Below are 13,629 nucleotides of genomic sequence, written 5' to 3' on the forward strand. Positions count from 1 at the left end.
TCAATAGATCGACGTCGGATCAGTCACTCTCTCAATGCATGCTTTTCTTGTAGGCCAAATTTGGTAAAATGGGGTACCAACACTATCAAATAAACCTGACAAGTGTGCCCTAAACCCAACTACTTGTTGAGGAGGGCTTAGCCTTCTATTCATAGTTCCTGTAAATAAAAACCACGCGAACTATCTTTACAAATCATATATATCAATAGTACCTATCATTGTTGTCAAGTGTCAAATCCTTCACTTTCACTCTCTCTCTCTCTCTCTCTCTCTCTAAGTTGCATTGTATTGCATGGCGTGGACAGCATCATGGGAGCTTGAGATGAGAGAATGTGGAGTACTATGATGAGGAGAATATATCCGATGGAGATGGATGGAATGTAGTCTTTATATTTGTAGCGAGGATTCTTTTCATACAAGCAATCTAAGAGAGGTGTTGGGTTTTGTAGGCTACAATAATGTGGGTGATCCATTGGGGCCATGGTTGTTCGACCCACTTAGAAGGATAGGCCCAGACCACCTATTGTGGGAGTAATTAGGGTTGGGTGAGCTACTAGAAGTAGTCTTTATGGTCCATGTAGTCACACAACATGAGAACACAGCTTCCTCACAAAGTTGTGGGAGACTATAGAAGACCCTATAGGGCTAGTTTGTTCATGACTTTGTTCATAAGACCAATCTTAAAGTGCGAGGAACCTGAAAACTTGTGGAGGCTTCCCAAACCACAATACGGGTATTGTTTCAGTCCCTAAAAGGTTCCCTAATTCCTGTTCTTTGTCTGTGCCAGCTCTCTTTAAATAGTGTGTTCTAAGGTCTAAGAAGGGAAGATCCTTTAGTCATATTTCCCCATTAAATGATGTTAGAGCCGCCCTTCTTGGACTTAGAACCGTTAGAGACCTCAATCCTGAAAAAGCTGAGATGGGTTTGATGCTCTCTATCCCCAACTTTGGTATTATCTACTACTGAGTTATCCACCAATTGACCAGATTAAGAATGAAGAAGAGAGCATCTTCATTATTTAATTTGTAGCAAATAAATTTGGAATCACAGACTTTGTGAACCCAAAGGAATGTGGAGAGAAACCCATCGACGAGGAGAAGCTTCCCTTACAGGTGATTATGGAAATGACTGAATGAGGAGGTGCTGACTATTGCAATTATCAACCCGTTTCAAAAAACTCCCCTGCAAATTAAAATAAACACAAATAAAACCCTAATTCTTGACAAACAAATCAAATAAAACCCTAGTTCTTGAGAAACAATAAGATCTAATAAAACCCTAATTCTTGACAAAGAAGAATATCAAATAAAACCCAATTCTTAACAAAAATGAAAATCAAAGAAAAGCCTAAGCCTTAAATGAATCTTGAAAACCCTAATTCTTAAAGATTCTTGAAAACCCTTATATTCTTGAAGATATCTAGAAAACCCTAATTCTCGAAGGAATCTTGAAAGCCTAATCAACCGGGAAAGAACAATAATCAATCAAGAAACAAATTCTCAGAGAAAATACGCAACCAGATTTATACCTCGAAGGACCGAAAACAACCATCAATGATTGAACATTACATGCAAACATTGACCACTACAATCATAAAAAGAAGGGTAATTTACAGTGCCACCCATTAGAGAATGCCACTATTATAGAGACACACCCTGCTTAATACCAAATTGACGTGCATAGATGTTTTTTATTTTTTATTTTTTATTTTTTTTTGGGGGGAGAGAGAAGGGGGAAGGGGGTGGGGGTGGCTGGACCGGAGGGGAGCCTGCCTGATGGCACAGTTGGAATGAGGATTTTGTAAGACAAAAAGGATTCAAATCTGTAAAAGGGTAACAACAATCTATAATTAAACTAACAATGAACCATCAAATAACAAAACTCACCTTCTTTTATTCAGAATAAATATTCATAATACCTATATAATGTACACAACATATACCCATAAACAAGCTGCGCTGACTGTTTAAACCAAATTAATAAACAAGCTGTCTGGTTGAACTGTCGACAACCCTACCTTGACGCTTTGCCTGAACGGGAAATGACACCCTTCGGGGAGTTTGCATCTGCATGTCTGTTGTTGATTCTTGGGGAGGATTTGGGTTCGTTGCAGTTGCCTCTTCATCTTCCTCAGTTTCTTCAACTGTTCGAGAAATTTGCTTCTTGGGCATCGCAAGCTGGTAATTTGGGCTGATCAATGTGTCCTGTTCAGGTGGGAGCGGGATCCCTGGACCTGCAATAGACTTTGGCAATGGGGTTTTGTTCCTGTTCCTAGCCAACTCGAGTAGAACCTGTTGGATACAGCACAAATCATTAGATCATTAGCTTTTTCCCATATAAGAACCCGACAGATATTAAGAACTTTTTCCCCACATTTTTAACTCCCCAAGGCTAAAGTTTGTTTGCAGGAGAAATTAAGGGAAAGGGAAGTGAAATTTTTCAAACTTAAAAATGAAACTTTTGTATAACCTGTCTCAATGAGAAGGTTGAATACTTGGAAAGGTCAGCTGAGCAAAGTAGTACAGAAAATCCCTCTCAATCAAAAAGTCCCGAGCTTTAGGCCGGGAGTTAAACCTAATTAGAACTGAACTGAAGTTAGCTACAAATACAGAATAGAAGAATAAGAAGGCCATGGATGATCTGGCATTAGCCCTTAGCCCTAAGGGAAAGTCTCAACGGAGGTCAATGAGGCAAAGGGGAAAACTCATCTCAAGCCAATCTGAAAGAAAAAATGCGATGAGAGACGTAGAACACTTCAAGCAGATCATGAAAAGCACAGAGGAGAATTATGTAGAGCTATCAAGTGAAGCAAAGAAATAAAATAATCAGATCAAATATGTAGCCGAGAGACTGAGATTAGAAGCTGAGGAATCAAACTTTGCCTGGAACAGAAAAGAACTTGGGTTTATTAATTGTATAAAGGAACCGAGGAGGAGTTTCATGACATAAAACAAGAGAACAGAAAATTATTAGAATCAACGAGGGAGGCAGAGCACATTGCCAAGGTGTCAAAGGAAGAAAACAACAAACTATGAGATATACTCATAATAAACACTGAATGAGGCTAATGTTGCAAAGGAAGCTGCAGAGAATGCCAGGACTGAGAATTGCCAACTCAAGGATAGCCTAGCAAAGAAAGATATTTCTTTGCAGGATCTAACACAAGAAAACAAACATCTGAGAATCAATGAAGCCAGAGCTCTTGATAAAATCAAGAACTTGTAGAGGTTGCTTTCAACATCAACAACAACAGGAACAAGACTGGTCTGTTAATCAAAGACAAACAACCAAAACTATCTCTGGGTTTAGAAAACTTAGAAACCTTTGCACACAGCACTGCAATGGGCCAAGAACTAGAATGCACCAGCCACTGTTTAACATTTGCCTTCAATTCCTAGGGAAGGACTTGGCATCACCTTTTGTGTCCTCACTGATCACTTTATGGCCATTCTGATCATCAGAATCAGCATTGTTACCGCAACCACCTACATCATCTTCTGGTGGTGCATAAGCAGATTGCCAGAAGATACTTGCAGGAGCAGTGTAGGCTGACTTTGGCCACAGTGCTTCAAGAGGTTCTTTGGGCTTCTGAGCTCCTTGCTTTCCCAATCCCAATGCCCACTCAAACTCAGTATAATCACAGAAAGTTTTCACATGGCCATCCTTATTTTTTCTTGATTATTTCCTCTTGTTGTTGGGTGAGGGCATTTAAATTTTCCTCTTTCTTGTCCACCTATTGGGTCCTCCTTGGATAAGTCTATACTACCCTGTTCTTTTAGGTGTACTTTCTGTGTTCTGTTGTTCCTCCTTATCATGGATTGTACCATTCGAGCCTTTTTTTTTATTTAAATGCTTTTCTGAAGCTCTGGAGAAAGCTGCAATCAATAGGTCGACAAGTCTCACTTCTTGAAAGGAGGAACATTAAATTCTTCTCTCTTCTGCGGGGAGTAGGAGATTGGATCTAGCCCATAAAAAGAATGCTTGGTTTAAATAGGTTCAAAAAAGATTTTAGAATGTCTAGGGATATGTAGAGGAGCCAAATCCAAAGGGAGTGGTGTGATGGTAGAAACGATTTATCAGTATGGAAATCCAGTTTCCCCATTCAACTCCATTTGAATTTTGAGAATTTATCTACTGATCTAATGCTGGATAAGAATATAACCTAATGCACTATTCTATACCCACCAAACAAGTATTCAAGGATCTGAAATGGCAGAAAAATTCAACTCTACACAGTTTGAGAATAATAATGTCCATGTCAGGATTAGAAACCAAGCCTTGGAATAGTTTCACAGAAAAAAATTGCTGTGTTAGAGATTTTGTAGTAATTCAATCTTAAGAATTCATGAGCACTGAAGTGCCTGTGCAGGACACAACTTTTCATTGGGAACAACAAAAATACATTTTCAAGAATCAATGCAAAAGATTACCTCTCGAGGAGGGGGTTGTGAGAAGCTGAAGTTGACTTTTGTCTGGATGGCAAGCTTGACATCATCACAGTCAATTGCAGGCTTGCCAGCATGCTCGGAGTACACCAAGGCATCTGTCAAAACATCACCAACGTAACGATACCGCAGTTCAAGGAACTGGTGCACCACACGGGGCTCATATTCCCGGACACCCATTGATTTCAGCAATGATTTGACTATCTTTGCATCCCTTGGCAATTCATCGTCTCCCTCCTCCCTCTCTGCCATCTGTAGCTAGCTTTTTACCTGTGTAAAAGCCCATAATACAGTCCTCTGAGTATCATTTCAACACATGATCAGAAGAGAGATCAATCCATAGACAAAACATAATCTTATAAAAACAAATTTTATTACTACCCCGAAAATTGCAACAGGAAAATGAATGGAGATAGCAGAAGTTACTTAAAATGATCCATAAGAAATCACAGTCAATGAGCGACAAGTTCATAAATATAAACATAACATGTAACTACAACCCCACTTCCTTGAAGGGAATTATTAGCCGATTGGAAGCATCAACCATTTTTGTTTCATTTTACTCTATCAAGGAATATTGTATTAAGTGTTACAGCACCAGGTTTTACTATGACCATAAAGTCATCTAATGCAAGGCCATTTTTTGATAAGTAATTTGAGATCATATCAGTATCTCCATAAACAAACTCATTCTAATTCATTATCTTCATTTCAAATAATGCACCAGTGAATTCATGTGATTTAATGATTAGATGTTAGATAAAATCATTCCCACATAAAAGGAAGCCCAAGAAAGTTCTTTTATGTTAGTATGCATGTCCTCAGACTTCACTAACTACTTGTAAAGAAATAGGCCCATACTTATTAAAAAAAAAAGGGGGGGGGGGGTTTGATGGAGGGTCTTAGGGAAGAGAGGGGAAATCAGAATAGCTGAGGGAAAGAAGGGATCATACAATCAGATATTGCAAAAATCCAACCAGGGAGGGAGAAATCGCATAAAGAAAGGGGGAAGGGGAATCACACAGCCCCAAGGCTCTCAAACATTAACTCAATTCATCATTCTTCAAATCTGTCTAATTAGAGTATATTAGCTCCTCTATATAAAGAGGGCAAACTAGCAGTCATAACCTAAATAGGAGTTAAGACACCAAGTAGGACTAGACATTACATAATAGGAGTTGGACTCCAAATAGGAAGAACTAGACTAGAACTCTAACATAGAATAGGTAACTAACTAGTCATTCACTAATAGGGAAACCTAAACTGACTAAAAACTGAAATAACAAAGGAGATAGACTCAAAACGGAACTCTAACTAAGCTAATGAATTAAATCTCGTTTTCCTACTTTCTATCCATATTTTAGGCTCATTAAAGTGGCACATTACAAAGAAAACACATGGGAACAAAAGGCCCACTACATACATAACCCAACCCAATGCTTATTTGCAATAAAATAAACCCATTAAGCAGCTTATCTACATCAATTCCCCTGATGTTGAGAAAAACTCGTCCACGAGTTTTGTAGAACGGGAGAATCAACACCAATCGATCAATATCCATCTTTGCCTGTATGAAGTCACCATCAAAACCATGATCAAATGCTATGAAATCCACGACGCGAAGTTCATAGGTGAAGTAGTGACTCAGAAAAATAAAATCGATCGGTCCAAAGAAGAGATCAACCAATTTAAATTTTTCTACAAATTGATCTTCAACTTCCAACGGTGTCATCTCATCTTCTACCACTGGTGATTCATCTTTTGGTTCGTCAACCTGTTGTTCAATGGCTGAAATCACATAGTTGGAGGTAGAGTGTGCTTGGGTATTGATGTTTGTGCAATGTCGTTGAATCTCATCGAACTTCACTTGCATCAATTGCATTTGTTGGTGGATATCCAATAAAAGATCTAGATACATCGATCAGCTTTGCTTCCCTTTTTTTTCTGGCAGCAAAGGGAAAGAGGAGGAGGTGGGGGGTTCTTCTTGTTGGGAATCGAACATAGGAGAAAAAAGGAGTTGTGTTTCAGTAGAGCAAGGGATTCTTTGGCTCTTATACCAAATTGATGGAGGGGCCTTGGGGGAGAGAGGGGAAATCAGAATAGCAGGGGGAAGGAAGGGATCACATAATCAGTTATTGCACCAATCCAACCAGGGAGGGAGAAATCGCATGAAAAAAGGGGGAAGGGGAATCACATACAGCCCTAAGGCTCTCAAACATTAACTCAATTCATCATTATTCAAATCTGTCTAGTTTGAGTACATTAGCTCCTCCAAATAAAGAGGCCAAACTAGCAGTCATAACCTAACTAGGAATTAGACTCAAGTAGGACTAGACATTACATAACAGGAGTTGGACTCTAAATAGAACTAGACTATAACTCCAACTAGTCATTCACTAATAGGGAAACCTAAACTGACTAAAAATTGAAATAACAAATAAGATGGACTCAAAACAGGACTCTAACTAAGCTAATGAATTAAATCACATTTTCCTACTTTCTATCAATATTTTAGGCCCATTACAAAGAAAACCCATAGGAACAAAGGCCCAACACATACATAATCTAACCCAAGCCTTATTTGCAATAAAATAAGCCCATTAAGTGACTTATCTACATCAGGGGGGAACAATCTTGCTTGGACCTTAAATCCTTTTAGCATGTATAGAGATTATTTGGGGCGGACTAACAACAAAGTGGAATGTTACTTTCCAGTTCTGTCGAAGAGCAATAGAAAAGGCATTTTATAAGGCAACTCAAATACTATGGCAGAAATTTCATATTCTTGGGTGTCATTTAGATGAAGATTAAGTAAGGTGCAATTGAATGGAATGCTTGAAAACATGGTCCACCCCCACCATTGTATCAAGTCTAGAATACCTCCAAGTAAAGTTACACATGCAAATCCCCATAATTATAGTGAGATCCCAAACTTATTCAAATATGTGATTTTCTGGAACATCAGCTCATCCCACTCAATATTCTTCCTGCATTGATAAAGTTCAACATCCAAAAATCTCATGGACAGACAAGGAGAAAACACAAGCAAACATTCTTTAACTTTCTTCACAGTGAACCGCAATTAACTGAGTCTAACCTGCCATTGAATAGCCTCGACCATATGAACTCCCCATACTTTCGTTGATTTCTTACATTCAACAATCACACAAGCGTACATGGATGGAATTAAAGGATTAGGTTGTATTAACACCACATCTACAAATTAGATGGGAGCAAACAACTGTAATCATCAGAACCACAGAAAGGGACATACATAGATGTGTCAGGACTCACTTTGTCCTTCCTACAAGAAGAAGCGGAAGTACTTTCTCCTTTAGCATACAAACAGGTAGAATTAAAATCCCAATTGAATCTAACCTTCCATTTAAATAAAAGATTACAAAAAAAAAAGAGGGGGAGAGAGAGATCGACCGGAGTACAAATTTGCATCGTAAGGTTCACCCTTCCAGCCTTCCCTCCCCTCAGACAACGTCCAGCCTCAGTTCGAACTAGCTCAACGGTTCAAGCACCAAGTCTTGGTATACCCAAAGTCCCCAACTGCAACAGGGCCAAGTTTTTTAAGACCCAGGCCTGGTCCTACTAGACTCATGGCGGGCCGGGCTTGGCTTGGCCTATTTTTGTCATTATGTTATTTTTTACATAAAAATGAGAAAAAAAACAAGTTTTAACCTAAGTTTATATATTTAGGCTGCGTTTAATAGTCAATTTGTTCCAAAAACGTCATTTCATGTCAAAAACAGAATTTTTCGTTTAATGATATCTAGTAAACCTATTTCAGAAACGGTTTCAAATAGGAAAACAACAGATGATGCCATAGTTATTAAGGCATCGCCAAGGCGCTGGTAAGGCGACGCCTAGACGTTGAGGCTGTATTGGGAGCATAAGGCAGTACTATGCATTACTGGTTGCACTTAAGGCGACTGCCTTGAGGGATGAGGCGCTATAAGGCATCTAAGGCGACGCCTTATAGCGCTCTATGGACAAGGCGGACGCCTTAAGTGCCTTTTTTTTATTAAATTTTTCTTCTTTTTTTTAACCACTGATTTCAAATGGGTTTTACATGTCTGTGGAAAAGTTTACACAAGAGAAGCATGGGATCACAGGTATATAAATTTAAAAATAAATAATAATAATAATAATAATAATAAAAAAAAAAAAACAAATCGCACAAGAAGGGTTTTGGCCCTTTTGAGAGAACCAGGAACTGACTACACCTTCCTCCTTCGAATCTTGCTTCGGCGGCGTGACACTCCTTTGGCGAGCCTTCCTCAGACCAAGGCAGCTCCGATAAGGTACGTTTTTTGCATTTTTTTCATCTTCTTTCTTCTTCTTCCTCTTCTGTTTTTTTCATTTTTCATCTTTTTTCTTCTTCTATCTCTTCTGCTTTTCATTTTTTATCTTTTTTCTTCTATTTGAGACCCATCGAACCTCCAATGAAGCTGGTATTGGTCTCTAAAACTTCTCTTAGAAGTCCTACTTGTGCCTGCTGCCTAGAATGGAATGGAATACAAATTACAGACTACAAAATAAAGTATATTTTAGGACTTAGGTACATTTCTAGGTACTTTGGCAAGGGTGGTCGATCTCCCTATCCTGCCATCAGGTTCAACCCAACAACCACCCCATGAGAGCCCCACTCGATCAAGGACTTGGCCTTTTCTTTATATTCATAATTTTGTTTCATGATTATATATTTAAATTTTTTTTGGATGAATAATATATTTGATATGATATGCTATGAATTATAATGATGATTGATGAAGATGAACTTAGTTTATTGACTTTAATGATTTTTTATATTTTTGAATATCTTGTATTGGAACGAAATATGAATCTTTAATCTTTATTTTGTATATAGGTAATAGCAATAATTTTTAATGTCATTTAAGACAAATAGAATGATTATATATTAAAAAAAAAAAAAAAATAGAACGCTTTACTCGGTAAGGCGATGCCTTATGCCTGCCCTATCGCCAAAGTGCTCCAAAAGATGCTCAAACACCTCGGTCGCCTCACCGCCTTAATAACTATAGTTGAGGCGTTTGGTAAAACTTGTTCTGGAACAATTTTTGTATAGATAATCAATAATTACAGATTTGCCACTACTTACTAGACTAGCATAAATTGATCATTTTCTTGGTCAAAATTAAAGCCATGTATACCAAAATTGCCGTCTAACAACTCAATAAATAAATAAGAAAGTTTCAAATTGTCAAAAGAAATAAAAAAGTTTTGCTTTGTTCAAGTGAAGTATCTCATCATTTTTTAGCCCTATTCAAGTCTAATTTGTTGATTGCGTTGAGGAAATAGTTGTCAAGGCATTTTTAAGGCGACGACTTTGCATCCAGACGGTTTTCCTGGGGCATCCAGACCGTTTGTCTGGGGCCTGGGCGACAGTCGCCTTATTGCACTACATGTCACTTTGTGTTTTGGCACTTATTTATGCCAAATATCATCTAAGTAAATGTTTTTTATATTTGTTATTTTTTATTTATTTAAGATATCATTCATAAATAAGCAACTACCCCCTATTTGAATCCAATAAAAATAGTTTAAAAATCAAAATCAATTCAAAAATGATAAAAAGTCAACTCCCTAGTCCAAGAACAAAACGTGGATTTTGGTTATAGGGGTGATTCTCAACTTTTAAATGCTGGTGTTTTCTCAATTATGAAAATTTTCAAAATCCTATCATATTAAAACATTGTTAAAAACCAAAAGTCTAGTAAAATAGTCTTTTTTTTTTTATATCCATACAATTATTTTCATTCAAGCGATTTTAACAGCATTCGCGTACTGTAAAATAAGTTTGACTGAAACATAACCATGTCATTATAACTCATATTTAAGTAATCTTAGACTTGTTGGAAAGTTGGTTTTATGTTATACCTAATACAAAAGTCTCATGTAAAATTAAAATCATTTAGCAAATTAAACTTATTATAGAACAAGAGCATTTCTCTAAATGTTGATTTTTTTATGATTTGATATAGCTAAATGTTGAGTTTTAATGACTTGATGTGGTTTAATGTTTATTTTTTATGATACAAGGTATATGTAGTTTACTAAATAATGTTAAAAAATAGTAAAAGTAAAAAATAATACTTAGTCGCCTTGTTTACCTTAAGGCGGGAGCCTTCTTGCCTAAGCAGTTAAACATCCCTCCAACGCCTTGGTTCGCCTTGGTGCCATGCCAACTATGCTTGAGGATGTCTTCCAACATATTCGTTCAATCCTCTAACCCTTTACTTACCCCTTCCAGATATCCTTTGATATACTCGTGTGAAGTGAATGGTAATGTAGAACCCGATAATGATGTTGACGTTTCCGAACATTGAGACGAATGTGGTGTATGTTGTATGGAAGAGATGGATGTTTTCTCTTTTAACCATACAAACATACCACATCCGTGACATATAAATATGATTACAGTAATCTCAACAATTTTAGGTGGAAAAAAAAAAGCAGTCCTTCAACTACAGATTTTCTTCTAACAACAAGACATTGGAAATTAGTTTCACGTTTAAGTTTGAACACCCACTGATATTCAATTATTCATGTTGTTTGCCTTCTAGTATGTCAACTGTCCTAAGGCAATGTTTCACTTTCTTGATTAACTAAAAAATACAAATCATTTTCCTTTCCGAATCAACTACCATCTGTATGAAAACTTGACCACAAGTCACCCAGCGATGGATGCCACAGACCTGACCTCAAAACAGTTTTATCCACTAGCCTACTAACAACAAAATGAAGATGAAAACAAAGAAAGATTGTCTCAATTCAATCCTTATAGAAGATGAAGGAGAATTATGTAATACATTGACGGAGATAGGTTATGTGAATTCATTAATTGTCTGTGCATCAGTGCATCAGTTTGCACATCAAACTCTTTCTCATTTACCAACTAAGGTGCTTGAAATGAGTAGAAACAAGCATAGAAACTCAACAAATTACAAGTAAAACTAAGTTCAACACCAAAGTTATCGGGTTTGGAATCCTAATGGGGTTATCTCTGGAGTCAACCAAGGTCAATAACTCAATCTCAATGTATTTGCATCTAGAGAATGTCATGAAAGTTTGTCATAACCATTCTTCAAGGTATATTTCTTTTATTCAGAAAGTTAAGTCACAAGGGTGGGTTTTAGTGGGACAGTGTTGATTAAAAGTGCACCATTGTATCATTTTTTGCCACTCCAAATCAAACTTACAGAGCAGCAATGTTAAGGAACGGCATTGCAATCAATGACATCAAATATAAGAGCACATGTAGTCAAGGAAATACCATAAGAAAGAAAAGGAAAGATCTCTTTGATATTCTCAATATAAGGAGTGAATGCTCCTTACTGGCTGAAGCTAAATATTGGGAAGGCAACATATTACCTGTTTGATTGTGGTAAAAGAAACAAAAAACTGATGGTTTGATCTCCATAAAGCTCTACGTTGACTTAGCAATAATGGCTACTAGTGACACATGCACATGAACACTTCTGTGTACGTAGAACATAGTTGTCAATGTGCCAAGGTGAACCAAGGTGTTGGAGGGTTGTTTAAGTGCTTAGGCGAAAGGTGCCTGCCTTAAGGCGAATAAGGCGCCAAAAAAGACACTAATATTTTTTTTTAATATATCTAGTATAACTGTATAACAATGCTATAATTAATTTTAAATTGCTTGTAAAAAATCAACACTTTAAGCTATATCAAAATACAAGAAGCACTACTTTAAGTAACATCATGGGAAAAAAATCTACACTTTAAGCAACATCAAGAGACAAGAATCAACATTCAACATGAAAGTCATATTGATATAACTAATGCACCCTATAGTTTTCTAAGTTTTAACTTTTAACAGTTGCAATTTTCTAAGTTCCAACTTCTAAGATCTAACTTGCAATTGTAAATGCATCTCCTGTCTGTGGCCAGATAAACTAAGTAACTAATGCACTAACATGATAAGCAGCAGTAGCAGGGGAAAATAAATTGTATAGCAGCAGCCAGTAGCAGAAAAAAAAAGGGGGATTCATCACTAATCAGTGGATTCTCTCAATCTCCTACAGCATCATGGTAAGAAAAATAAAAAATAAAGCAGCCAGCAGCCAAAAAAAAATTAAAGCAGCTGCATTATTGCATTAACAATCTAGCAGTCTACAACAGCAGAGCCAGATGCAATCAATTAAGCATGCAATACAGTCTACCTACAGCAGCAGGGGGAAAAAAAAAAAAAACACTAGCAGCAGTGTTGCCAGCGCAGGAGAAGAAGCAGAGAAGCAGTCTACAACTGCAGATGGAATCAATTAATCATGCAATACAGTCTACCTACAGCAGCAGGGGGGAAAAAAGAAGCACTAGCAGCAGTGCTGCCAGCGCAGGAGAAGAAGCAAAGAAGAAGAGGAAGCATAGAAAGAACCGAAGAACAGGCCCATAAGATGCAGACGCAGAACAGCAGAGGGGAAAAGGAAAAAAAAAAAAGCATTAGCAACACGGGTGCCAGTGCAGATGAAAAATCAGAAGAAGAAGAGAAAGCAGAGGGAGAATCAGAAGATGAAGACGAGGCAGAGGACGAAGATGAAAGTCAGAAACGAGAAAGAAGCTGTAGGAAGGAGAGGGAAAAAAAATCGATGGAGCATACCTGAAAGCCCACTTCTCAATCGATAAATGTCATTGAATCCAGCACAACTTTCTTCTGTTGGTTTAGGTTTGAGACTTGCAGGCTGGAGCACATAATCGAGAGAGAGAGAGAGAGAGAGAGAGAGACGTGGAAATGGAATAGCCGAATAGGGCTCTCACATTTCTCACATTATGGCCCGTTTGATAACGTACAAAACATAAATTTTCGTTTCTTATTTCGGAATTCAAGAATGTTTGATAAATCATGTTTTTAGAAATATAGTAACCAACAAAATAATGGTCAAAGATCGTTTCCAAAAATGTTCCTGAACTTATTTCACTTATGGTATTTCTTGAACTATAAATAGGTAGAAATTTCAATTTATATTTTTAAAAATAAGTGAAATGAAACAATTTTATCAAACGCTTTTTGTTCCGTTTATGCCGTTTCTGGACACAGAAACGGCATAAACGCGTTTCTTGAAACATTGTCAAATGGGCCCTATATTTCCCCCCTTTTTCTTCCTCTTTCTTCTTTTTTTTTTTTTTCACTTAA

General features: G+C 37.2%; 1 protein-coding gene across 1 annotated transcript; it reads right to left on the bottom strand.

Annotated features, from left to right (window-relative positions):
• Window positions 1–1,873: 1,873 nt before the first annotated feature.
• Window positions 1,874–13,267, bottom strand: LOC122085644 (transcription initiation factor TFIID subunit 9-like). Its single transcript, XM_042654137.1, has 3 exons — window positions 13,096–13,267; window positions 4,431–4,715; window positions 1,874–2,291 (listed from the first exon to the last, which is right to left on the bottom strand). The coding sequence occupies exons 2-3, from the start codon at window positions 4,695–4,697 to the stop codon at window positions 1,977–1,979; spliced, it is 582 nt and encodes a 193-aa protein (XP_042510071.1). The 5' UTR covers window positions 4,698–4,715; window positions 13,096–13,267; the 3' UTR covers window positions 1,874–1,976.
• Window positions 13,268–13,629: the final 362 nt, after the last annotated feature.

The sequence above is a fragment of the Macadamia integrifolia genome, chromosome 8 (genome assembly GCF_013358625.1).
Source record: "Macadamia integrifolia cultivar HAES 741 chromosome 8, SCU_Mint_v3, whole genome shotgun sequence".
Classification (NCBI taxonomy): domain Eukaryota; kingdom Viridiplantae; phylum Streptophyta; class Magnoliopsida; order Proteales; family Proteaceae; genus Macadamia; species Macadamia integrifolia.

Coding starts and splice junctions, on each gene's coding strand:
- LOC122085644 (XM_042654137.1), bottom strand. CDS start 4,697: ATGGCAGAGAGGGAGGAGGGAGACGATGAATTGCCAAGGGATGCAAAG. Junction 2,292..4,430: donor CACAACCCCCTCCTCGAGAG/GTAATCTTTTGC, acceptor TGTATCCAACAG/GTTCTACTCGAGTTGGCTAG.